The sequence below is a fragment of the Myotis yumanensis genome, unplaced genomic scaffold (assembly GCF_028538775.1).
Source record: "Myotis yumanensis isolate MYYU_CA2020_CCGP unplaced genomic scaffold, mMyoYum1.0.hap1 SCAF_19, whole genome shotgun sequence".
Lineage (NCBI taxonomy): Eukaryota > Metazoa > Chordata > Mammalia > Chiroptera > Vespertilionidae > Myotis > Myotis yumanensis.
In genome coordinates this window covers 26,780,732-26,804,136 of record NW_027223770.1, presented here as the reverse complement: position 1 = coordinate 26,804,136, position 23,405 = coordinate 26,780,732, and the positions used below count along the sequence as shown (strand labels likewise).

Genomic DNA, 23,405 nt, shown 5'->3' with positions numbered 1-23,405 from the left:
TACCCCAATAAAAGAAAACCATCCTCAAACTTTAAGCAGAGCAGCTGAAAATAAAGCTGATGAGCCCTGGCTAGCGGCTCGGTGGTTAGCGCGTCGACCCATGCACCAAAGGGTCACGGGTTCGAGTGCCGGTCAAGGGCATGTACCTGGGTTGCAGGTTCAATCCCGGCCCCATTTGGGGCAGGTGCAGGAGGCAACCACTCGATGTATCTCTCTCACATTGATGTTCTTTACCCCCTCTTGCCCCACCACCTCCCTCCCTCCCTTCTACACTCTCTATGGGAAAAAAGTATCCTCGGGTGAGGAGGAACAGACAAAAGCAGCTAATGCCCCCATGCAGGCGATGCTGGCTCTCAGTGGGCATGGGCACGGGCATGCGCAGCTGCAGGAGGCTGCTCTGGAACACTGAGCTACTGAGGCAGTACCTTGGCAATGGCATCCTGCAACCGGTTGGCATCGTTCCGGGTGTGAGCCAGGTCCTCCTGCAGGCTGCTCGCCAAAGCCTCTGCTTTCTCCTTGTCCAGCCGGACGCTCTCTAGGAGGTCCTGGATGTCAGACTTGTCCCCCGAGTTGTGGATGGAGTACAGCTCCGCCACTTTCTGCTTCTCGTTCTCCAGCTGGGCCTTCAGGCGGTTCATCTCGATCTGGTCACTGGCCACGGTGGCCTTGTACTCCTCCAGCGTGGCTGCCAAGGCCGCCTTCCCCTTCTGCTCAGACTCCACGATCCGCTCCATGTGGTGGTTGCGCTCCTTGAGCGCCCCTATCATTTCCTGAGCCTCCTTGTTGTCTTGTTCCGCCATCTTCAAAGTATTACTTAAGTGCTGCTGGACCCCCAGGAGCTGCTCCCGCTCAAAACGGGCGTTCTCCGCCAGATCCATGTACCGCTGCTCCAACTCCATGTAGCGGCCGCTCTTGACGTCTTCATCGATGACGTAGGAGATGTGGTGCTCGTCGAGGAGGGAGCGGAAGTACTCGATCTGCCGGCTGAAGTGCTCCAGCTTGTCACTCTGCTGGCAGAGAGACTCCATCAGAATGACCTTCTCCTCGCCCAGCCTCTCGTTCTCGCTGTTGAGCTCCTGGGTGATCTGCTGCAGGTCCGCCAGCTCCTGCAGCGTGGCCTGCAGCTCCTCGCTCGTGCTGTGCTGGTTCTCCTCCATCTGGTGGATCCGCTCGGTCAGGCAGGCGACGGACACCTCGCTGGCATTGCCGCTGCTCCCCTTCCGGGAGCGCTCGGTGCTCGGCACGCCCTCCGACTCCGAGGACGAGGGCGCGTCCAGGGCGTCGTCGCTCGAGGTGAGGGGCTGGTACACCTCGCTGGACTCGCTGTCCAGGTTGTCCATGGAGTTGCTGTGCTGATGGTCCATGAGGGTGTTTTCGTCCTGACTCAGAAGGTCCTCCACTGAGCCCGGGGCAGAGCCTTCCACCGAGGAGGTCAGCGTCCCTCCCCCGTCGCTCTGGTTCCCGGGGGTGATTTCTGGGCTCAGGGACTGATAGCCGAACAGCTTTTCCGAGTTGTCCAGCCTCTGCTCGAGGGAGAAGCCCAGGGCGTTCAGCCTGTCCTTCAGCATCCTGTTCTCGTTCTTCAGCTGGTTGAGCTCCTCGCGGATGGCAGTGTTCTGCTCCTGCAGCTGCAGCAACGTGGACTCCACGTCGGTGGGCTGGTGAGCCATCATGGCCTCCTTCTCCTCGGATTTCTCCTCCCCCTCGGCCGGGTCCTCGTTCATGCCCAGCTGAGCGCGCATGTCGCGGAGCTCACTCCTCAAATGGAAGATCTCCGCGTCTTTGGTGGTCGCCAGCGAGAGGAGGTCTTTCACTTTGGCCTCCAGGGCAGCTTTGTCACTGATCTGATTGTCCGACTTCGACTTGCTCATGCGGACGTCACATTCCGCAGCCGTGCGACTGCGGGAGCGCTTGGGCAGGGCCGCGTCGCCGGCTCCCTGGCCTGCGGAAGGCAGCTTTTTGCTCGGGTTGACCCGGGGACGCTCACGCAACCTCTCTCTGGTGGAGCCGGATTCTTTACTACCTGTGGATGTGCTACGCTTGGTTGAAGAAGTTGTGCCTGCATGTTTAAAACAAAGAATTTAAGGCAAAAATATTAGTGATAAAAAGGCACACAGTTTACTTATGCCCGGGTCTAATGAGATGAAATCTAGGCATCTACACGTTGATTTCAGAGAGAGGAAGGGAGAGGGAAGGAGAGACAGAAACACCAACGATGAGAGAGAATAATCGATCAGCTGCCTCCTCCCACAAACACTTAAGAAATAAATTAGCTTTTTTTTTTTTTACTGTGAAAAATACTCTCTAGACCAGGGGTGGGCAAACTTTTTGACTCGAGGGCCACAATGGGTTCTTAAACTGGACCGGAGGGCCGGAACAAAAGCATGGATGGAGTGTTTGTGTGAACTAATATAAATTCAAAGTAAACATCATTACATAAAAGGGTACGGTCTTTTTTTTTTTTTAGTTTTATTCATTTCAAACGGGCAGATCCGGCCCGCGGGCCGTAGTTTGCCCATGGCTGGTCTAGACCTAATCAATGAGTATTTTTAAAGCACCCACTAGTTCTCTATGTGGCAGGCACCAGGCCACAGTGGTATAAGGAACAAAAGAGTGACGTGCTGCAGGAAGATGGTCAGTACCTTTGCCAGGTCTCAGGAGCATGGAGGGAAGGGAACTGGCAGCCTCAGGGCAGGCAGCAGCGAGCACGGCCCATAAAAAGGTAGATGAGGCCACACAGGTGACAAGAGCAGCAGGGGAGGTTTCTACAGAGACCTGACTGTCCAGGAGAGTTCAGTGAGTCGCAGAGGTCAACCAATGCTCGTGAGCAGGGAAGAGACACAGGAGAGAGCCCTGCTAGGGAAACTAACCTAGACGATGCCGAGTGGAGCATGTGAGAAGGAAGGAAGAGTGGGGAAGGGGGAACATGAGAGGCAGAGCAGGGAGATGAAGGAAGCCCTACACTCAGGGAGTAAGGTCGGGATCGCTGCAAAAACACAGACGGGATCATAAATCAGCAACAGATTCAAAGGCACAAGTAACAGAATTCGGAGGAACCACCGCAAAGGGAGGCTGAAGAGGAAAAGGACTGATGTAACACTGTCCCCAAATACTAATTCCCTGCCCCACTTCTGTAAGTCAGACCATCCCCTTCTTCACTAAACCAGAGAGCAGGCTGAGAGAGAAAAGGTCTGCGCACGAGGAGAGCCAGAGAGGAGGAGCCAGCACTGAGCATGTCCCAAAGGCACGGCGGAAAGAAGCAAGAGGACAGGGACAGACAGGGGAAGAGAAGCTTCCCCCTGGGGCTGCTGACCAGGGAGCAGGAGAGGAATCTGAGTGGACGGACACAGGCACTGCAAGGCCCATCAGTCCACCTGTGCACATGCCTGAAATTCTCCATTAGCCGGAACCCCGAATGCCTACCCCGCCTCGTCACACAAGGCGACTGAGCTCTGAGCCGAGCGCCGCGCCTACCTGTGCTCATCTTGGATTTGTTCTCCACGGTGGTCATGGCGGGGGCCGAGGCTGAAGACGCGGTGGAAGGGCAGGTGCTTTTCTTCCCTTTGACACCATTAGTCACGGTCACCCCTCCAGCCATTCCAGCTAAAAGGTCATCACTGCTCTTGGTCTGCAAGCAACATAAAATCACAGTAAGTTGACAAGATGAAGCAAGATTAAATAATATTTTCAGACTAAATAAAGTTCTTGCTTTACAATGCGTTCAAGAGCTCTATAAAGGCTTTCTAACAGTTAGCAAGCGGTTTATCATACTGTGCAACACAGAATTTCTCAACTGGTTTCTAAACAATCACACTTCTCTCTAAAATAAAGACATCGTATATGTAATCGCGTATGTAAAATCGTGTATGTATGAAAGCCCACTGTGTGCCCACAGGTGCCCGCTTCATGAGGGATGAGGCAAAGTGAAGACATCCTCCTGTTCCCCTTTCATCTAGGACATGACTTATGAACAAAGATCACTGAGTGATACCACATGGGCATCTCAGGAAAGTTCTATAATGCCACAGGAAGTACCATCCTGCAATTTCTAGAGAGAAATATCAATGAGAATCAGAAATAATCTGCATGCTCTAAAATGATTCAACCATGAATTCAATACCTAAAAAAAGTATTCTGAAATGTTTTCTTACCTTATCAAATTTTTAGTAGTCTAATTTAAGCCAACACTGAAAGATTTTTTTTAGAGGCCTGGATAATATATAAATAAAAACTAGATACTTTATGGTTAGAGTGAGGGTTAGTCAGTCTAAATGATCATACTACTTGAGAAAGACCATTTGTAACATTCATTTATATTTTATAAAGATGAATGAAAAAGTATGAGCTTTTCAGAAAAAAACCCCACGAGCACTCTGAAATCTGTTTTTCCTTCTCCCGGAAACGAGAGAGAACACAGCATTGTTCTTGTTTCCTCAATAAAGAAAACAAAAAGTTCGGGGCAACTAAGGTGAAGGCACAAGTCAGTCAACTGATGGATGTGGTTTTCTATCTGGAACCATGCTTCCCCTTAGATCATCATAATTCATTCATTTCTACAAATTAAAATGGTTCATCAGTCAAACAATTTCTAACGTCTCCTCCAATTCTACATGTCAGTGACTCCAGATGGAATAGATTCTGTTCTCATCATTCAATTATGAAAACTATTCATAGTAGTGCCATTCGGTAGGTCAATCTGTCTTACTAAAGAGGCAGAAAAAGGATTAATGTTTTAAATGCATTAATCAGAAATTAGATTTGGTATTTAGGGTTGTCATATTATGAAAAATCTAGGCTATATAATAAGGGAGGGGGGTGCATGAATCATTAAGGATTGTTCATATTCTTTAAGATTAGTTCTGTTGCCCTGGCTGGTTTGGCTCAGTGGATAGAGTGTCGGCCTTCGGACTGAAGGGTCCCAGGTTCGATTCCAGTCAAGGGCACATGCTTGGGTTGCGGGCTCGATCCCCAGTGTGGGGCATGCAGGAGGCAGCCGATCCATGATTCTCTCTCATCATCGATGTTTCTCTATCTCCCTCTCCCCTCCTCTCTGAAATCAATAAAAATGTATTAAAAAAAAGACTAGTTCTGTTAATAAAACTGGTCACTGATTGGAGGGTGGACATACAATACAGTGTACAGATGACAGGTTACAGAATTGTGCACCGTGAAACCTGTATAACTTTGTTAATCTGTGTCACCCAAATCACACTGTTAACTCATCTTACACTAAAAAGATGTGATCACAAATAATCATCAAGAGTCATCAGTTATTTAGATAGATTCTAACGGAAGTAACTGCAGCTTATTAATTCCCAAATATCAACTTTTAGAAACAAGTATTCCCATCAGTACAGTGAGTGAGTATCTTACTTCTCCCAGGATGAACATGCGCACCGAGCACTGTGTGAAACCTGAGAAGTGTAGGCATGTAGGACACCATCTCTACATGGAAAACCAGCTTTTCTACTGGCTGTGACAAGGAATGAGGGATCCCACACCCCAGGACAGATGCCACAGCTGCTGGACAAATTCCCCAAAACTCACTGCAAATAGCAGTAGTGCTTCATTTTATTATTTGCAAAAGCTGCAATCAGCAGTGAGACGCTCTGGATTAAAGAGTCCTTTCCTGCACCACTCAGGTAGGTCTAGCCCAAACGATATTCGAAAAATAGGTGTTAATTCTGACTCACTCACACCGGACAGACACAATAATGCGGGTGTCCACATGAGAGAATGAGTAGGTGTGCGTGTTTAAACACTTACAAGCCAAATGCTTCATTCATTTGGTTCGTCACCAATGCTCCATCAGTTACAGGAGTTCAAGATGTGGGGCGGTAGCTATATGCTAGAGAACCACGTGAAATCTGAAAACTTAGAAACATAAAATAACACTGAAGTTTGTGGGTCTCCAAGTCTTTTTAGTTTTTTTTTTTTTAACTTTTCTGTTCATTGTCAGTTTTCTTCTTTACTTCAATCTCTACTCAAGACTTTTTCCTCTTCTCCGAAGTAAAAGCAATTGCTCCAGTCTAGGTGAGGCGCCCCAAATAGCTTCCTCTCCTCTCTGACCCTCCCCACTGCTCACACACAGAACTCACTCACAAACCAGCCCCCACAGCAGGGCCCCAGCTCGGGACAGCTGGCAGGTGCTGGCACACAGCAGGCACACGGTTCTGCTTTACAATGAAAAGTACTCACTGTTCAAGACCGAGCTACTTGCAACTTGCATCCCAGCCTCAGACCTGACCCGCCTGCCCCGCGCACACTGCACTGCGAACCTCAGAGACGCTGCCACTGATACGGGGCAGCGGAGGCAGCGGGCAAACCCAAAGCCGGGGTTTCAACCTGTTCTTCCAGTCACGTAAGTCCCAGGTCACACGGGCGCTCCACGCCGAAGGCAGCCCCACAAACCGAGTAACCAGTTAGGCCAGGAAACGCCAGCGATCTCCCACGAAGGAAAGCATTCATTCCTGGTGCTGGTTCAGACTAACGGACGCAGGGCAGAGGAGAGGCCACGGCAGCTCACCCGGGCGGCAGCAAGGAGAGGGTCTGGGGCATGGCCTAGCCCCGGGAGTAAGGCTGGGCTTGGTGTCCAGCCTGGTGGCGACGACCAGCATTTCCTGCTGCTCTTTCCACCGCAAGGAAGCCCCTCGCCAGCTGTTCCTGGAGGTGCTTCTAATAATATCCAGAGCCCGGCTCGGACTACAGGCTTCCAGGACCGTGTTCCAGGCGAGCGGGGCTCCTCCCGTCAGGCTGGGGAGACTCTCCAGGTTTCCTCCACTGAGTCAAAGCCCAGACACCACATCCCTCCAACAAACAGGCAAAGAACGGAAAGTGACCTCCGGGCAGGGAGAGGCTGAAGACGACGTGGGCTCTGCGATGGCACAGATGTGCCTGGAGCCACCCTGTCCCTGGGACCGTCAAACCAACAGACACTGAGCAGAGTGTCTAGAGCAAACCGCTCACTGCCGCCGCCACTAAGCCCCGACCACGGCTCTGAACCACCTGTCTGCTCCTGAAACCCATGATCGAAGGCAGCGCTTTTCAACCTCTTCCACCTCACGGCACACACAGAAACTAGTTACTAAAATCCTGCGGCACATCAAATCACATATTTTTTGGTCTAACAAGAAAATAGGTATTAATTAAAATTAGTTGGCTATTGCTGTGTTGGCTGTTGTCGTTTTCATTCTTTTATTTGACCACCTAAGGGAAAAGAGGTCGGTACCTGGCTGAACAGTCTGGTATTCATGTTTTAAAAGTCCTTGTGGCACGCTGTTGAGGATCGCTGATCTAATGAATCACTGTCCTAAATGATAACAGGAACCAAGCCAGCTTATACAGGAGTGTAAAGAAAATTACTGTCACCCAATTCTAACTAGAACTAATGCTGGGTCAGTTGTCGGAAAGAGTGACAGTTGTGGTGTGTGGGGGTGGGGTGGGAATGAAAGCCCTGCCCCGGGTCCCAGGAATGTTGCTGTGGGTCATCCTGTAAGACGAGGCATAAACCTCCGGGCTAGAAACCATACTTTCCTCCTTGAAACTGCTGACCGTTTCCCTGCTTTCCCAGGGCGTCTGATCTTTCCGTGTGTATGTTGGTGATTCTGTAGGTGACTCACCTCCATCCATTACACAAACTCCTCCAGCTCACACCGGCAGAGAGCTCAATGATTTTTTTATTTGACCACCTAAGGGAAAAGAGGTTGGTGCCCGGCTCAATGATTTGTTTCATGAATAAGCCTACTATTTGGTTTCATTCATAGAGACAGACCATCCACACCGATGGAGTCCACCGGACTGTGAACTCTCTTCAAAGGCTATGTGTTCCCAGCACCAGTAGAGGGCGAACCCTAAGTAATGCTTCTCGAATAAATCAAACATCCTATTAAGAGCCGCGCCTCCTGAAATCACGTGCTCAAACATCGCACAGAATACCTTTGACAATGCTGCTGCTGGTCCAGGTTTTACGAGTTTGCCGCCTGCAGATGCTGAGGAACTGTTTTCAGGTTTAGTTTTTTCTACTGTTTGCGTTTTGCTTATCCCAGACACCTTAGGCACTGAGCCGACACTCCTGCTTGCTTTCTTCATTCTGGGCTGCCTCTTCGTGATACATTTACAAGCGAATCTGTGGAAAGAAATGGCATACTGAGAACAAAACTGGAAGAAGGCCCCTGAGAAATTTACTTTTGAAGAATTTTACTATGTGATAAATAAAAATGATCGAAAGCTAGATGCAGCTACAGAAAATAAAAGTGAAACATTCTTACTTATTAATGCCCCCTTATTTGCAAGGCTCCCTTCTTGAACATGATGAATTTGGAACGATTCTAATTTAATGTACTTCCTGTGACTTCTGGTGATGTCAGTACAGGACAGGCTCCGTGCTGTCCCCGGTCCCAGCACAGCTGCACGTGGCTTTGACAGGCTTGGGCTTTGACACACGAGCCGTGCGGCCTGTGTGGCCGTGGGCAAGTCACTCAAATCACTTCATCGCTTCCTGTCTTTGCACCTCTGCTTCCTCTCCTCTCAGGAGGAGCTGGTGAGCCTAACCCATAGAGCCCTCCCACAAAAGAGCGTGCACAGCGCGGAAAAGAACAGGACTCCTGACACACTCACTCCAGAAGCTACTTCACCAGGCTCAAGTGCCAGAAGCTAAGATGAGGGGCGACAATTTATTTCAGTGATGCAGACTCCACCCTCCCAAACCATCCACCCAGGAAAACATACCAATCGAGCTTCAGAAATAATGCCAAAAGGGCCTGCAGAATTCCTCTTCGCTGCCACTGTATGTCTGATCAAATCGGGAACCTTTCTGAAATCTCAGCTTTCTCATAAGTAAAACGGGTTGGTAATCAGACCACCCACCTTAAAAGAATGTTGCGAGGATGAACTAAAATAATAAACCGCGAACGCTTAGCAGTATGGCAGCCCACAGTAAAGACGGAGTCGATGGAAGCGATCATCATTTCTAGAGCACACACCACATGCCCCGAGTATGACTAACGCCCATTAAAATAAAACAGCAACTCAAAAGACACTTTGTGAGAGGGACTCTTTATAATAAGAAGTGACTGGAGATTGTTTTTACTTACTACTTACATTAAATTACATACTGCGGTGCGCAGATGTCAACAAGCAGCACTAGCTTCTGGTTCTTTCCCACTGAAAATTACACAGCAGGAAATACTGAAAATACATGGTAGGGAATTCACTAGGACAATAATCAGGAGACCTGGGCTGTGGTCAGGCCTGACGCCTGGCTGTGGGCGAGTCATGCTAACTCTGAGCCTCGGTTGTAAGGCGAGCAGGAGCTGTTAGGATCTTTCTTTCAGAAAGTCAAAAAGGCCATTTTACAATCTGTGCTTCAGAACCAGAAGTCAAACCATTTTTAAAAAAAGAAATTGCTTATTAGTTACGATTGTTTATGCCTATTAATATCTCATTAAAAATTCAAAAAGGGTTTTGACCCAAACAATCTAAATACATTTATCTCTATAATTTCACAAACTTCATATTTAAGATGTAGGGATCATGTTAAAATTGTAAACTAAGAGCAGACTTAAAACACTGAGAAGGAATCACATAGTCAAGGGAAAACCAACATTTAGCAAATTAGCTACATTAGAGTCAGTAAATAAATGCTGCTAAATGAATCAACACCAATACCCAATCTGATAAAAGCACATGTTCTACAAAAACCAAACAGCCCGGCCAGTGTGGCTCAATGGTTGAGCGTCGACCCATGAACCAGGAGGTCACAGTTCGATTCCCAGTCAGGGCTGGGCTTCAGGCTCGGTCCCCTCTCCCTCTCTCTGAAATCAACAAAAACATGTTTTTAAAAAGTTGAAAAGATTCAATAAAAAATGCTTTCATTAAATAAATCATAATGCACTAGGCTGGTCCTATACTGAATTCCTCAACATACACGTTTTTAGCCTTACTTATTGTGAATTATAACACACAATCAGGAAAAAAATGCATTTAAATGTATATATTTAATAGACGAGGAGTGGGATTTATTGAAAAAGTCCAGGCTCACTCAGAGGAAAAGCCTGAGCCTTGTCATGTCAAAAAGCCCAAGAAAACAGAACAAAACAAAAGCCCTGCACGTGTGCGAGGGGGTGTGTTCAAGGCGCACAAAACAGAGGCGGGAAGGCGAGTGAGGGGGAGATCCTCCAGGAATGTGATTCTCCGCTGAGAACGAATCCACAAAGTCCATTACTGCTCAAAACACTCCCATTCTTACTGACAATTGTACATGCTTATTTCTATTCTAGCATGATATTTCTAAGACAGAATTTATCTCATGCCTAAAATTAAATTGTGGTTATCAACTAATATGCACATTTAATACGGCAGTTTTACCTGTTTCCTGAGATCAATCATGCAAATGACTACGGAGGGAAGACGGCATTTCCATCTACCTCTCCTCCACCCCAACCTCCAGCTCTGGGAAGGAAGCAACTTCGCCCGTCCTCTCCTTATTCTAGGGTGCACGCCCTACCCACCGCACGGTCCCAGGAGGAGGGAAAAGCTCCTCCATGCTGTCCACCCTCCTCCCCTCACAGCTCCCTCCCGAGTGAGTGGCTGCCACACTGTACCCGGGGCCGGAGGTGACCAAAACGGAGGGAGGCCGTGCGGTGCCACATGCCCACGTGGACACTAATCAGGGAGAAGGAGGTGATGGTGAGCCAGGTCAACACAGCTCCACGGAGGAGCACGGAAGCAAAACCAGGCTGCACTGGAAGGGGAAGAAAACTTGAGTAGAAGGTGAAAGACAAAAAACTTTTCCAAAATGGGGCTTTGTGAACCCTGGCCGACATGGCTCTGTTGGTTGGAGCGTCATCCTGGGCACCAAAAGGTTGCGGGTTTGATTCCCCGTCAGGGCATGTAAGGAAGGAACCCAATCATTGTCTCTCTCTCTCTCTCTCTCTCCGTTCCTCTCTCTCTCTCAAATCAATAAAAAACATATCCTCAGGTGAAGATTTTCTAAAAATATATTTTATTGATTTTTTACAGAGAGGAAGGGAGAGGGATAGAGAGTTAGAAACATCGATGAGAGAGAAACATTGATCAGCTGCCTCCTGCACATGTCCCACGGGGGATGTGCCAGCAACCAAGGTACATGCCCTTGACCGGAATCGAACCCGGGACCCTTCAGTCCGCAGGCTGACGCTCTATCCACTGAGCCAAACCGGTGCTGGCACTCAGGTGAGGATTTTAAGAAGTTTTTTGCCTTTGTGAGAGAGAGAGCCAGAGAGTAACGAGGCGGCCAGCTGGCCGGGGGGAGGCCGCTGCACCCACCAGCACACTGGACTCTCATGTCCGCCCTCCGTGGCTGGGAAGGAGGAAGACACCACGGTTAGCAGTTTGCCCAAAGTCTGAGCTCTTTCTTCTAAACTACAGCTGCTAACAGGATGCTAGAAAAAAGGAGCTAATTATCAAGCAACAAAAATTCAAAAGCCCAACTCCATTTCCTCTGGTTCTGGCCACAGAAAGCCCACCCATACTAAGTTATGATTTTTCTCTATTAGTCGACAAGATTTAGCACAAGGAAATATTTAAACAAAACTAGAAGCTCCCTGGATTTTTCAAACTTAAAACCATTTGTATTCCCCTTTTTAGTGCGTTCCAAAGAATCAAACAAAAAACCTAATGTCATACCGAGATCTCTCCAGACCATTTCAGGAGATCTCTCTCTCTCTCTCTCCTTCTCTCTCGGTAATACAACTGCTGAGAAGCCGTTAAACTACTAACAATACTTCACATTCCAGACAAGTGACAGGGCTGGAAAGGGACGGCCGACAAGAATTTCTGGCTGCGGTACACAAATGATTATTCCAGATTTAGACCAAAACAAATTGGCTCCCAAAGTTCAAAATCCCAGAATGCAAGAAATGTTGAGTCTCCTCTGCCACTCCCTTCTCAGCCAAGGTTTCTGAATATTTATAAAAAGAAAACATTTATTCAGGATTCTTGCAAACGGTGGCTTTATGCTCAGGTTTTTGGCAGGCGGTTATAAACTCGCACAGTCCTGTATTCATAAAATTAACCGTCGACCATTATCTTTAATTTAAAACATCAATTTGATATGTTTGTGTATTTATAACAAACTGATCTGAAATACAAAATGAAACATTTTCTTCTGTATTCCGCTAGTCAGTGAAGCGTATCACTAAAAATCCCTTAAAATAAGCTTAAAATTTTAGGGGAATTTTTGTTGGCAATGACAAAGTCTTGCTAACCCACAGTCAGGCCTTGCTTATCTGCGGCAGGTACGCACATCGCACATCGGGGCCACGTGAAAAGGGCGAGGACAGAGCAGGGCTCTGAAAAGGGAACTCCCGACCCCACACCCTCCCGCCAGCTCGCTCACTCCCGGGGGAGCTTTCTCTCAAGGGGTGGCCCGAACAGTGAGACTGCCCAGGGCTCAGGGGGTGCTCTGTCTTCAGACATTTAGAAAGGATGGAGGTCTCTTGGCTGACAGCAGTCCCTCCTCTCGGTCCCCACCGCCCGGGCCGCAGGAAGCGCACAGCTGGATACGTACCAGGGCCTCCAGATGTGCTCTCTGCTTCCTCCTCCGGCCCCACAGGCCTTCTCCACACCAGAAGCACAAGCCCCCCTGCCAGCCCGTCCGGGACGCCTCGGTGCCTACTTCAGGCCAAATGCCTCTGTGACCAGCGGGCTGCCATCCACACCCGCTCCCACCCATCCTCCCCACCTAACGTCCGTGTCCCACTGCTGCTCCAATCGGTCCCTCTCCCTGGAAGCCCATGACCACCTTCTTGGCAGACAGCAGGTCCCGGCGCTGGCCCTCGGCCCTCGGCCCTGGCACGTGGGCCCGAGCTCAGCTCCCGCAGCTGAACCCGGGCCGCTGTGGACTGAACGGGCCTTCACTCTGTGTGAAATCCAAAGGTACTGGCGTCCTGTCCTTTCTGACAATTCCAGCCCTGGTACACTCCTCACACAGGAGAAAGGGAAGGACAGCGGCAGAGAAGGGAGTGACAGACACAAGGAACAACACGCAGAGCTCCGGAGCCACGACCAAAATGTGGAGGAAGTCTTGTCCACAACCAGCAAGAATATTAAGCCGGAACCCCTTTGCTTGACAGCCGGCCCTGCACAAACCAGCCTGATCCCCTACCCCACCCCCCCTCTGGGACCCCTCCCCTCCATACAGCCTGACCCCTCCCCACACACAGCCTTGCTTAGAGCGGCAGGTCTGTTTCACCTTCATGAAACCAGCCGCCCTGTGCCAGTCACTCTCCCTGGTTCAGGCAGCTCACTCCAGCGGGCACATTATTCCCCCAACTCCAATGCCCGTTCATTGGAACACCGACCCCCCCCCCCCCCCCACAAAGGACCATATCACAGCTGGTCTCCCCCTCAGCCGGGACTCCTCCAGCACTCAGCACCCCGCAGGGGCAGGGTACAGACTTCTCCCCAGGCCCCCGCACGCGGGTGCTGTGTCTGAGGCCAGGCAGGGCCAGTGCCGTAAGTGTATCGTTCAGTAACTATACAGAGAGCGGAACCACAACTAGAAAAACAGACAAAATCATGAGAATAGCCCAGGTCCCAGAAGGAAATCCTAGCAAACGCTTCTTGGACCTGTGAGTTCATCACTGAGCAGTTCACAGGCTGTGAAGGACACCCCCTGATGGAGTGAGATCGCCCGCTCCCGCATTCCGGGTGCGATGAGGATGTCAGAGGAGAACAGGGGAAACACGGAGAGCACTTCCTTCGGAGTTCAAATGTCACGGGCCACACTTCCTTGTTAAAACGCTGAGACGCACATGTCCCTCAGTTACTGGTTCTGCTGTTGGCTCTTCCCACGATTGTGAATGTCTTTAATGGCGTCTAGAGGAGCCAATTCTTCCCAGGTTTTCAATTTACTTCACCCAGATCCATCAGAGGAGTCACTATCTATTGCAGCTATAATCTTAGGAAATGTATTTCATTTTCTTTTTTTAAAAATATATTTTATTGATTTTTTACAGAGAGGAAGGGAGTAGGATAGAGAGTTAGAAACATCAATGAGAGAGAAACATCGATCAGCTGCCTCCTGCATACTCCCCACTGGGTATGTGCGCGCAACCAAGGTACACGCCCTTGGCGGAAATCGAACCCGGGACCCCTGAGTCCACAGGCCGACTCTCTATCCACTGAGCCAAACCGGTCAGGGCAGGAAATGTATTTCTTAAATAATGACTTGAAATTCAAAATTACTCCCTTGACCCATGTCAGTGCCACTGTAACTACCATTTACCAGCCAAAGCAACACAAAACAGATTTATGCCTCTTCCATGTAAAAGCTCTTCAAACATTTCAATGACAAAAGAAACAATGCCTACCTAGGTTTCTATGTTCCAGGCACTGTTGTTCCTTCAGCCATAAGGATCCTATTTCGATGAACCTCGTTATTAGTAACAGGAAGGGAGCAAAGGGAAGGCCGAATATTGGCATGTCACTGGGCAGCTGCCCCAGGAAGCTAAAGCTTCACACTCCCCAGCGAGCCACCAGCCTATTCCCCGCCAATCCTGGGGGAGGGGGCTGGAGAGGGGGAGACGCATGCCCAGTGAAGTTGGGGTGACATCAGAAAGGTACTTGCCCTGTCAGTCACACCTGAGAACAGGTCATTGGCCAGAATGGGCATGGCCACTGCAAGGGTACAAAATTTGGGATATTTCATTCCCTAAACAAAGGAGTTTGTTCTCTCTCTTTTTTTTTAAAATATATTTTATTGATTTTTTACAGAGAGGAAGGGAGAGAGATAGAGAGTTAGAAACATCGATGAGAGAAAAACATCGATCAGCTGCCTCCTGCACATCTCCTACTGGGGATGTGCCCACAACCCAGGTAGGTACATGCCCTTGACCGGAATTGAACCTGGGACCCTTCAGTCCGCAGGCCGACGCTCTATCCACTGAGCCAAACCGGTTTCGGCAGGAGTTTGTTCTCTTGATGGCTCTTGGTGTGTTGCACTTGACTCCTGGTTTGAGGGGCTCTTTCTCCCCTGCCACCAGCCTGGCCAAAGCCATGTGAACTCACACGTGCAACGGACTAATGGACCATAAGTAGCCTGATAGGAACTGCACCCAGCTGCAACATGGAACAGACGCTCTGCACGCTGGCTCTGACTTTAGCTTTCCTAAAACCCCAGCTCCACCTCTATGGCTGGACTGGGACTTTAGAAACACGGAGGTAATCCCATGCAAAGAAAAATCACTCCTCATCCACGTGAGTCTGAGACAATTCTTCCTCTCGAGGTATCATAAGGACCCCCCCACCCTGGACCCAGTGGGGAAGAGGATACCGTCCCCAATAACAATATGACAAACGCATTCTAGCTGAGCAGCAGCCTACGGCAGTGAAAAGAACACAGGACTTTTAGTCAGAAACCTGGGCTCTGACCCAAGCTTGCCGTGGGTTAGCTCTGTATTCTTAACCTTGTTTCATTTACAAAATTAAGGAAAATAATAGTTGTTCTAACTACCTCAAGATGTGTCGAGGGGACCACATTTAGTGGAAGGGACACATGAAATGTAGGCCTTTTCAACTCCGCTGCTATAGGTGCTCATTAGCTTCTACAGTTCTATTAACATAAACTTCATAAACCTTGGGAATTAAATTAGTTTTATAAATAAAGTTTGGAACCCAACCCACCCTAAGCACATGTGGTGGGAGGAGAATCAGAAGCCAAGGCAGGCAGAGGTGACACAGAATGCAGAGCAGCTGGGTGGCAGCCTGGACGAAACAGGGGCCGCATCCGAAACCTGACAAGCTCACCCGAGGCCTGCACACAGCCTTACAAACGCCCAGACCTGAAGTAACCACTAGGATGGTCTGAAATTAAAACTTTCTAACAGCAGCTCAAGGCGGTAGTCATGTCCTAGGGCGGTATTCTTCTCTAACAAAGCTTAATCTTCAACTTTTCCATGTAAGATAACACCCCTGATGACATACCTTTGAAATAGCAAAGTACTCTCGCCCTGTCCCCACCCCTCAAAGCACAACCTCAGAGCAGAGGCCGCACACCCCTCACAGCTATTATCATGCTGTTAACTACTCCAGACTCACCTGTGAAAGAAGGATGTGCGCGTCTCCCAGAGATTTCCCGGCTTCACTTCCCCCTCCCGCCTCTGGAATAGATCACCAACGATTTCATGTAACCCCCTTCCTCTCCCCCTTTGATTCTGATGTGCAAAATATGTGGTAAAACTGCCATTTTCAGGCGAACTTTCTCAATCAGTTGAGATTTTGCCTCCTGACAACTGTCATCAGTTTGACTCAAATAAACTCATAAAAATTTGAATGTTTGAATGTTTATGTTGACACATATTCTCCACTAGACCTTCAGAAATACTAGTTTAACATAAACTTGAAGGTTGCATTTTTTTTCCATCTAGAAACAAGGAACATTAGGAACTAAAATGCCAAAAAAATATTTTGCAAAATAACATTTTACTCCTTATAGTGAAATTCTGATTAATAAATGATTTGCATTCCATCATGATCCAGCTCTGTCCCAGACTGGAGGGTCTGACTAAGCAAGTCATTGACAAGTGTGCATTTCTAACTTCATTTCCAATTTTTTTTAAAAAACCAGCCCTGGCCAGTGGCTCAGTTGGTTGGAGTGTCCACCTATGCACAGAAAGGTCTTGAATTCAATTTCTGGTCAGGGCACATACCCAGCTATGGGTTTCATCCCTGGCTGGGGAAGGTATGGGAAGCAACAGATTGATGCTTCTCTCTCCCTCTCTCTAAAATCAATAAAGAAAAATAACCTTGGGTGAGGATTAAAAAAATATTTTCCCCTTTAACTACTGTTTTCCCTAGGCTATATGCACAATAGACAAACTCGAAATCTAGTATCTTAATCTCAAAGATTTACTCAAACACGTAAATGAAAAACAAAACAAAACACAACAACAAAAAAGCAAACTTAAGGTGGAAGGTATACAAGGTGGAAAGGGAAGCTGGGAACAAAGGCGATGCCCACCGGTTTCTGGGTGACACAGCAGACACAGAGACCGTCTTCGGGAAATAAGATTCTAATCAGACGCTAAGGCACAATGAAACGGACTTTGCAAGCTGGTATGCGTGGCTGGGAGGGGTCTCGAGGCTGGTGAAGTCAGTGCACCTGGAGTGAAAGCTCAAGGGCAGGGACCTGGTTCCACTTTCGCTGCAGCACTGATATGCCAGCGCTAACCGCGCCCAGCACGTGCAACCACTTCACCTCGGGCCAGACTCTCTGCTATGCACTGCGGTGCCACGGGCTAGAAGGAGCAGGAAAAAAACACCGGTGCCGCCCAGCCGGCGTGGCTCCGTGGTTGAGCTTCGACCTGTGAACCAGGAGGTCAGAGTTCCATTCCGGTCAGGGCACAGGCCCGGGTTGCGCACTCCATCCCCAGTGTGGGGCGTGCAGGAGGCAGCTGATCCATGATTCCCTCTCATCACTGATGTTTCTACCTTTCTCTCCCTTTCCCTTCCTCTCTGAAACCAATAAAGATATTTTTTAAAAATATTAGCAACTCAAGCTCCTTTCCATCTCCTCCCTCGACAGATGGGGAGGTGAAGGTGCAGAGAGGAAGGCAGACTTGCCCAGAGCCGTGGAGCCCAGAGAATTCCTCTAAGCCTGCGGCCGCCCCGCCGCCCTTCCTCCACTGCGCTGGACAGTGTGAGGACACCGGGTACACGTGAGCCCCTCGATCTACATATATGCACGTGGCTCCACGCCAGCCCTTACATGGTCATTCATTCTGAACCGGGGCCATACCATCGCCTGAGTCGCCTGCGATATAAAATGGGCTGTGTCGCCGCGTCAGTTACAAGGAGAACCTCTGCTTCAGAAAAGAAACCCCATCTCGGGATGACAGACTGCGCTGCAGACACGCATCCTGCAAGTTCAAGATCGAAACGGAACCGTCCCTACAAACTTCACCTCCACCGCAACGGCTGCCATTACCCTCCGCTCACCGAGCGGCACTGGACTTGATGGGCTCTCAGATCTCTAGCCAGTGGTTCTCAACCTTCTGGCTCTTTAAATACAGTTCCTCATGTTGTGACCCAACCATAAAATTATTTTCATTGCTACTTCATAACTGTAATGTTGCTACTGTTATGAATCGTCATGTAAACATCTGATACGCAGGATGGTCTTAGGCGACCCCTGTGAAAGGGTCGTTCGACCCCCCAAAGGGGTTACGACCCACAGGTTGAGAACCGCTGGTCTCTAGACCATCACCAAGGCGCAGAGAGAGAGCTCTTCTGGGGCACAGCGTTCACTTTCTCCCTGAAATTGTCAAAATCCCCTCCTGCCTGGACCACCCCAGGGGCAACTGAGCAACACGCTCCAGCTACCAAAGTTGCTGAGTCTTAAAGGCTGACCTGGTGCAGAGGCACCCAGAGGAGAAGAGACGCTATTTTAGAGAGAGAAAAGAAAAAAAGAAAAATTCTCGGGTCGGCCAATTCTCTACAGAATCAACTTCATCGCGACCCGCACCCCACTTGCCCCGGCACCTCGCGCCCTCTGCGTTGCGGCGGCTGCCTGATCATGTCTATGTCTCCTGCAGATGTCTCCGAGCTCAGCCCTGATTTCATCTCAAGAGCATCCTCCCGGGGCCGCGGAAAACCGGGCGGGTGGGCTCTGCAACGTTTCCTGGCGTTTCTGAATCGGCGGAAAACTCAGGACACAGGGTGGGTGGTAGGAGGTAAAGCTTTGACAACACCCTTCGCCCCGCGGCCACAGCAGGGCAGCGACGGGCGGGCATTCTTCCGGGGCTCAGCACCCGAGGGTCTCTCCCTGACCTGGTCTTGAGCCCCCCAAGAAGGCGCGATCGTGTCTCAAGCCGGTGCAATGATTACCATTTTGCGGGAGAGGCAAAGGTTTCCTCCGCCAAACCCCGGGTTACGCACATCGAACCGGATGCCAGAACCGGGTCTCGAGAAACAAGGACATTCCGCCAGCTCCGGGCTGACCTCCCAGCCCAGCGGGACCAGGGTGGGGGCGCGGGCCCCGGAGGAAGCCCGGCCCGCAGGAGGCCCCGGGTCCGCCGCCCGCGGCCCAGCTCCCCACGCCGCGTCCTCGGAGCCCCCGCGCAGCGCGGCCCCGCCGGGGGCATGGGGACCGCGGGACCCGGGCGCTGAGGCGGCGGCCCGGCCTCTGCTGCGGCCCGGAGGAAGCAAACTGCGAGCGCCGCGCCCGGCGCCTCGGCGCGGAGGGTTCCGGCGGCCGGGTGACCAGCACCGGGTCCGGACACCAGCCCGGGGCGGCCCGCTGACCCCCGGCCCGCGGCGCAGGCTGCGGGGCGGCCCGGGAGCCCGAGGGGACGGCGCAGGCGCAGGCGCGGGCCGGGCTGGGGGCCGAGCTGGGGGCCCGGCAGGGGGACGGCGCAGGCGCAGGCCCGACGGGGTCCGCGGGGCCGCCTGGGCCTGGCCGCGCGGGCGGCGCTGAGGAGGTGGACTGGCCCGCGGGCGCCCTCGGAGGGGACCGGGCCCCGGCTCTTACCGCGCGGCGCCGCCTCGCTCGCTCGCTTGCTGGCTCCGGACTTGGGCCGGGGGCGAGGTCGCCCGGTGGCGCGGCCGGATCCCGTTGAGTCCGGCCTCAGGGTAGCAGCCAACCCCGCGGCGCCGTGGGCCCGGCCCGCCCTGCCTCCCTCGCGGGCCCCGCCCTCGCCCCGCCCCCGGCCCGCCCTGCGCGACTGGCGCCGAATGTGCAGACGCTCGACAGGCCCCGCCCACATGCCGCCGCCGCGCCGTCGCCCGAAGCCCCGCCCACTCTCACACGTTTCTCCAGGTTCTGGGTCGCGCAGGCGCGCTAGCACCCGGCCGGCCACATAAAGGGCTGGGGCAGCGGGTGCGCGCGCATTGGGCCCCTTGGCACTCCGGGTCGAGGCTGGTGTTGGAGGCTTCGCTGGGCGCGGACAGGTGATAGGTGTAGCGCTCCCTTGTCCCAGAGGCTTAACTCAGCTCAGAGGTCCACCATCGCTTACTTACAGTGTGCCAAGGACTGTGCTAGGCATGAGCTATAAAGGAGTGAAATAAACACACAAGCCCCGCCTTCCTGGCGCTCCCCATGCAGCAGGGAACACAGACAATTAAAAGTGAGCCACAGCCCTAACTGGTTTGGCTCAGTGGATAGAGCGTCGGCCTGCGGACTGAAGGGTCCCAGGTTCGATTCCGGTCAAGGGCATGTACCTTGGTTGTGGGCACATCCCCGGTGGGGAGCGTGCAGGAGGCAGCTGATCGATGTTTCTCTCTCATCGATGTTTCCAACTCTCTATCCCTCTCCCTTCCTCTCTGTAAAAAATCAATAAAATATATTTAAAAAAAAAAAAAAAGTGAGCCACACAGTTGTTGTGCATCGACTTATGAATCAGGAGATCACGGTTCGATTCCCGGTCAGGGCACATGACCAGGATGCAGGCTCCATCCCCAGTGTAGGGCATGCAGGAGGCAGACGATCCATGATTCTCATCATTGATGTTTCTATCTCTCATTCCCTTTCCCTTCCTCTCTGAAATCAATAAAAATATATATATTTTTTTAAAAACCATTTTTAAAAAGTGAGCCACACACACACAAAAAAAACAGGCGAAGCTAAATATCCTTTATCAAGTTAAAAATGTTCTGTTAGGTCGCAATTATCATACAGGTTTTTTTTCCTTTGATAGTTCTAAAGACATTAGATTTTTATTACATCATCTCGGTTTCCTAGGAAAAAGACAACTTGCTTGGTCTCGATATATTTTTCATTGCTAGACCATTTATTAGAATATTAGCAACAATTAGCACTTTTGCATATTTGTCCATAATCGAGATTGTGTTATCTCTGGCATGCAAAATGAACACAATTTTGGTTGCTGTGTAGTATTCCACGGCATGAATTTACCACCTCACGGTTTACTGATGGGTATTTGGGTTGTCTGCAGTTGTAAGCTATTAGCGGAAGGAAAATGGGATTAAGCAGAAAAGACTCCTGGTGTCTCCAATGGGAAGCCCTGCCTCCTTGGGAAACGCCCTGCTGTTATCTGATTCTGATGCACTGGGGCCTCGGGCCTTTCCTTGTCTTTGAGCTCTTTTACAGCTCGGCCAATTGTAGAAAACTGATGTCAATGTTAATTGTTCTTGTCTAGGGATGCAAATAATTCTTATCTCAAGACAGCCCTCCCAACAGTGGGAAAGCCAGTTTTGCCGCCATTTGCAAGTTTATTTCAGATTTTTTTGGTCTTTAAATGTATCTGACTTTGGCATTCTCCTTTGAACTGATAACATCTGACTGGTTCCCTCATTAATTAAGGAGTTAAGTGAACTTTGTACTTGTCTCAAATAAACATGTACTGCCCTGGCTGGGTGGCTCAGCTGGTTCGAGCGTCATCCATTTATCAACAGAGTACCGGTTCAATTACTGGTCAGGCACATGACTGGGCTGTGGACTGGATCCCCAGTAGGGGCCGTGCAGGAGGCAGCCACCGATGCCACATTGATGTCTTTCTCTCTCTCCCTCTCCCTCACTCTAACACTTGGAGTGCGGGTGAATTTCCCGCCAAAATATAAGATGGCTCTGTCTTTTGGTTTTGTTCCATCCACCAAAAGGGTGGATTACAAACAAATATTTGGTAATACGCAGTTACAATCGGCCCGAGTTTACACGTTTCCCGCACTCCACCGCAAATCTATATGAACCGAGTTAAAGACGGCTCCCGCGGAGTACGCGCAATTCACGCGAGCCGACTTAACTCCTTTCCCGCACTCCAAATCAATTTTTAAAAATCTTAAAAAAAACACACACAGCCGAAACCTGTTTGGCTCAGGGGATAGAGCATCGGCCTGCGGACTGAAAGGTCCCAGGTTCGATTCCGGTCAAGGGCATGTACCTGGGTTGCGGCACATCCCCAGTGGGGAGTGTGCAGGAGGCAGCTGATCGATGTTTCTAACTCTCTATCTCTCTCTCTTCCTCTCTGTAAAAAATAAATAAAATATATTTAAAAACACACACACACACACAAAAAAAACCTGGCCAGTGTGCTCAGTGGTTAGAGTGTCGGCCCAAGGGTCACATATTTGGTTCCCAGTCAGGGCACGTACCTGGGTTGCAGGTTGGATCCCTGGCCCCAGTCAGCTGAGAGGCACCCGATCGATGTGTCTCTCTCACATTGATATTTCTCTGTGTCTTTCCCTCTCTCTTCCACTTTCCCTAAAAAATCAATGGGAAAAAATATCCCCAGGTGAGGATTTAAAAAAAGGCAGGCAATTGGAGCAACTACTGGCCTGGAGGCAATCTATCTCGAGGCCCAGCCTCCACCTCCATGACCTCCATCCCTGCTGGCCCTGCCATGCTGGGGTCTCATCACCATGGAGATGGGCCTAGCTCCACCGCCCTGAACCCCGGGGAGCTCAGCGACTCTGGTTTCCCGCTGATCCGCTCAGCCCCATCCAGTCCCTGCCGCCCCCACCTGGGCCCAGCTGCTCGGGTCGAACCACAGCTGGAGGAGCCCAGCAGGCGGGGGCTGCGCGCCAAGTTTTCACCGGAAAACTGTTCCCAGGGGTTATCAGGCCATCGGCTCCGAGTGCCAGGACATGGAGCTGGGATTCTTGACATGCCTTCCTCGGAGCCGGGGAGCACTGGGCCCCAGGAAATGGGCGACCGTCAGACAATGGATGAAGTGTCTGCAGGCAGAGATGAGCTGCTTGCCTTCCACAACCACAGTGAGCAGGTCAGGAGGGACCCGGGGGCCTGGCGACCTCGGCGGAAGCCCGGCAGGTCCTCTGGATGCCCAGCGGGCCTGCAGGCGGCCCCGAAGAGGTACCGGAAGGGGATGACTCCGGACAAGTTGTCCCCCCTTCCTCAGGCCTACAGAGATCAGACACCATCAGACCCTCTTATGTCAGATCTAGGGAAACTGAGGCTCATGAGAAGAGAGTGGTGAGCCAATGCTTCCCCTGTGCCAGCTTTGTGGGTCCCCAGCTGTGAACTCAAACCCTGGCCCAGACAGCCACCTGCTGTGTGACCTGGAGTATATTTGCTCAACCTCTCTGTGCCTCCAGTTCTTCTTCTTCTTCTTCTTCTTCTTCTTCTTCTTCTTCTTCTTCTTCTTCCTCTTCCTCTTCCTCTTCCTCTTCCTCCTTCTCCTCCTTCTCCTTCTCCTTCTTCTCCTTCTCTTCTCCTTCTCCTTCTCCTTCTTCTTCTTCCTCCTCCTCCTCCTCCTCCTCCTCCTCCTCCTCCTCCGCCTCCTCCGCCTCCTCCTTCTTTTTTACAATTATGTCTTTTTTTAAAATTATATATTTTATTGATTTCAGAGAGGAAGGGAGAGGGAGAGACAGATGGAAACATCAATGATGAGAATCATTGACTGACTGCCTCCTGCATGCCCCCTACTGGGGATCGAGCCCACAACCCAGGCCTG

The 23,405-nt window shown here is 50.7% G+C and overlaps 1 protein-coding gene across 4 annotated transcripts in view; it reads right to left on the bottom strand.

Annotated features, from left to right (window-relative positions):
• SPECC1L (sperm antigen with calponin homology and coiled-coil domains 1 like) overlaps window positions 1-19,614 on the bottom strand; it is a 52,627-nt gene extending 33,013 nt beyond the window's left edge. Inside the window, exons 1-4 of one of the 4 annotated variants that reach the window (XM_070400182.1) lie at window positions 19,508-19,614; window positions 7,936-8,125; window positions 3,475-3,628; window positions 426-2,059 (exon numbers count right to left, since the gene is read on the bottom strand). In XM_070400182.1, coding sequence (XP_070256283.1) covers window positions 426-2,059; window positions 3,475-3,628; window positions 7,936-8,088 — 1,941 coding nt within the window. In that variant the 5' untranslated portion in view covers window positions 8,089-8,125; window positions 19,508-19,614. Of the gene's footprint in view, window positions 1-425; window positions 2,060-3,474; window positions 3,629-5,766; window positions 6,208-7,935; window positions 8,126-8,267; window positions 8,545-18,864; window positions 18,969-19,507 lie in introns of those variants that run through there. The other 3 variants (XM_070400178.1, XM_070400180.1, XM_070400181.1) reach the window with 3 other exon arrangements.
• Window positions 19,615-23,405: the final 3,791 nt, after the last annotated feature.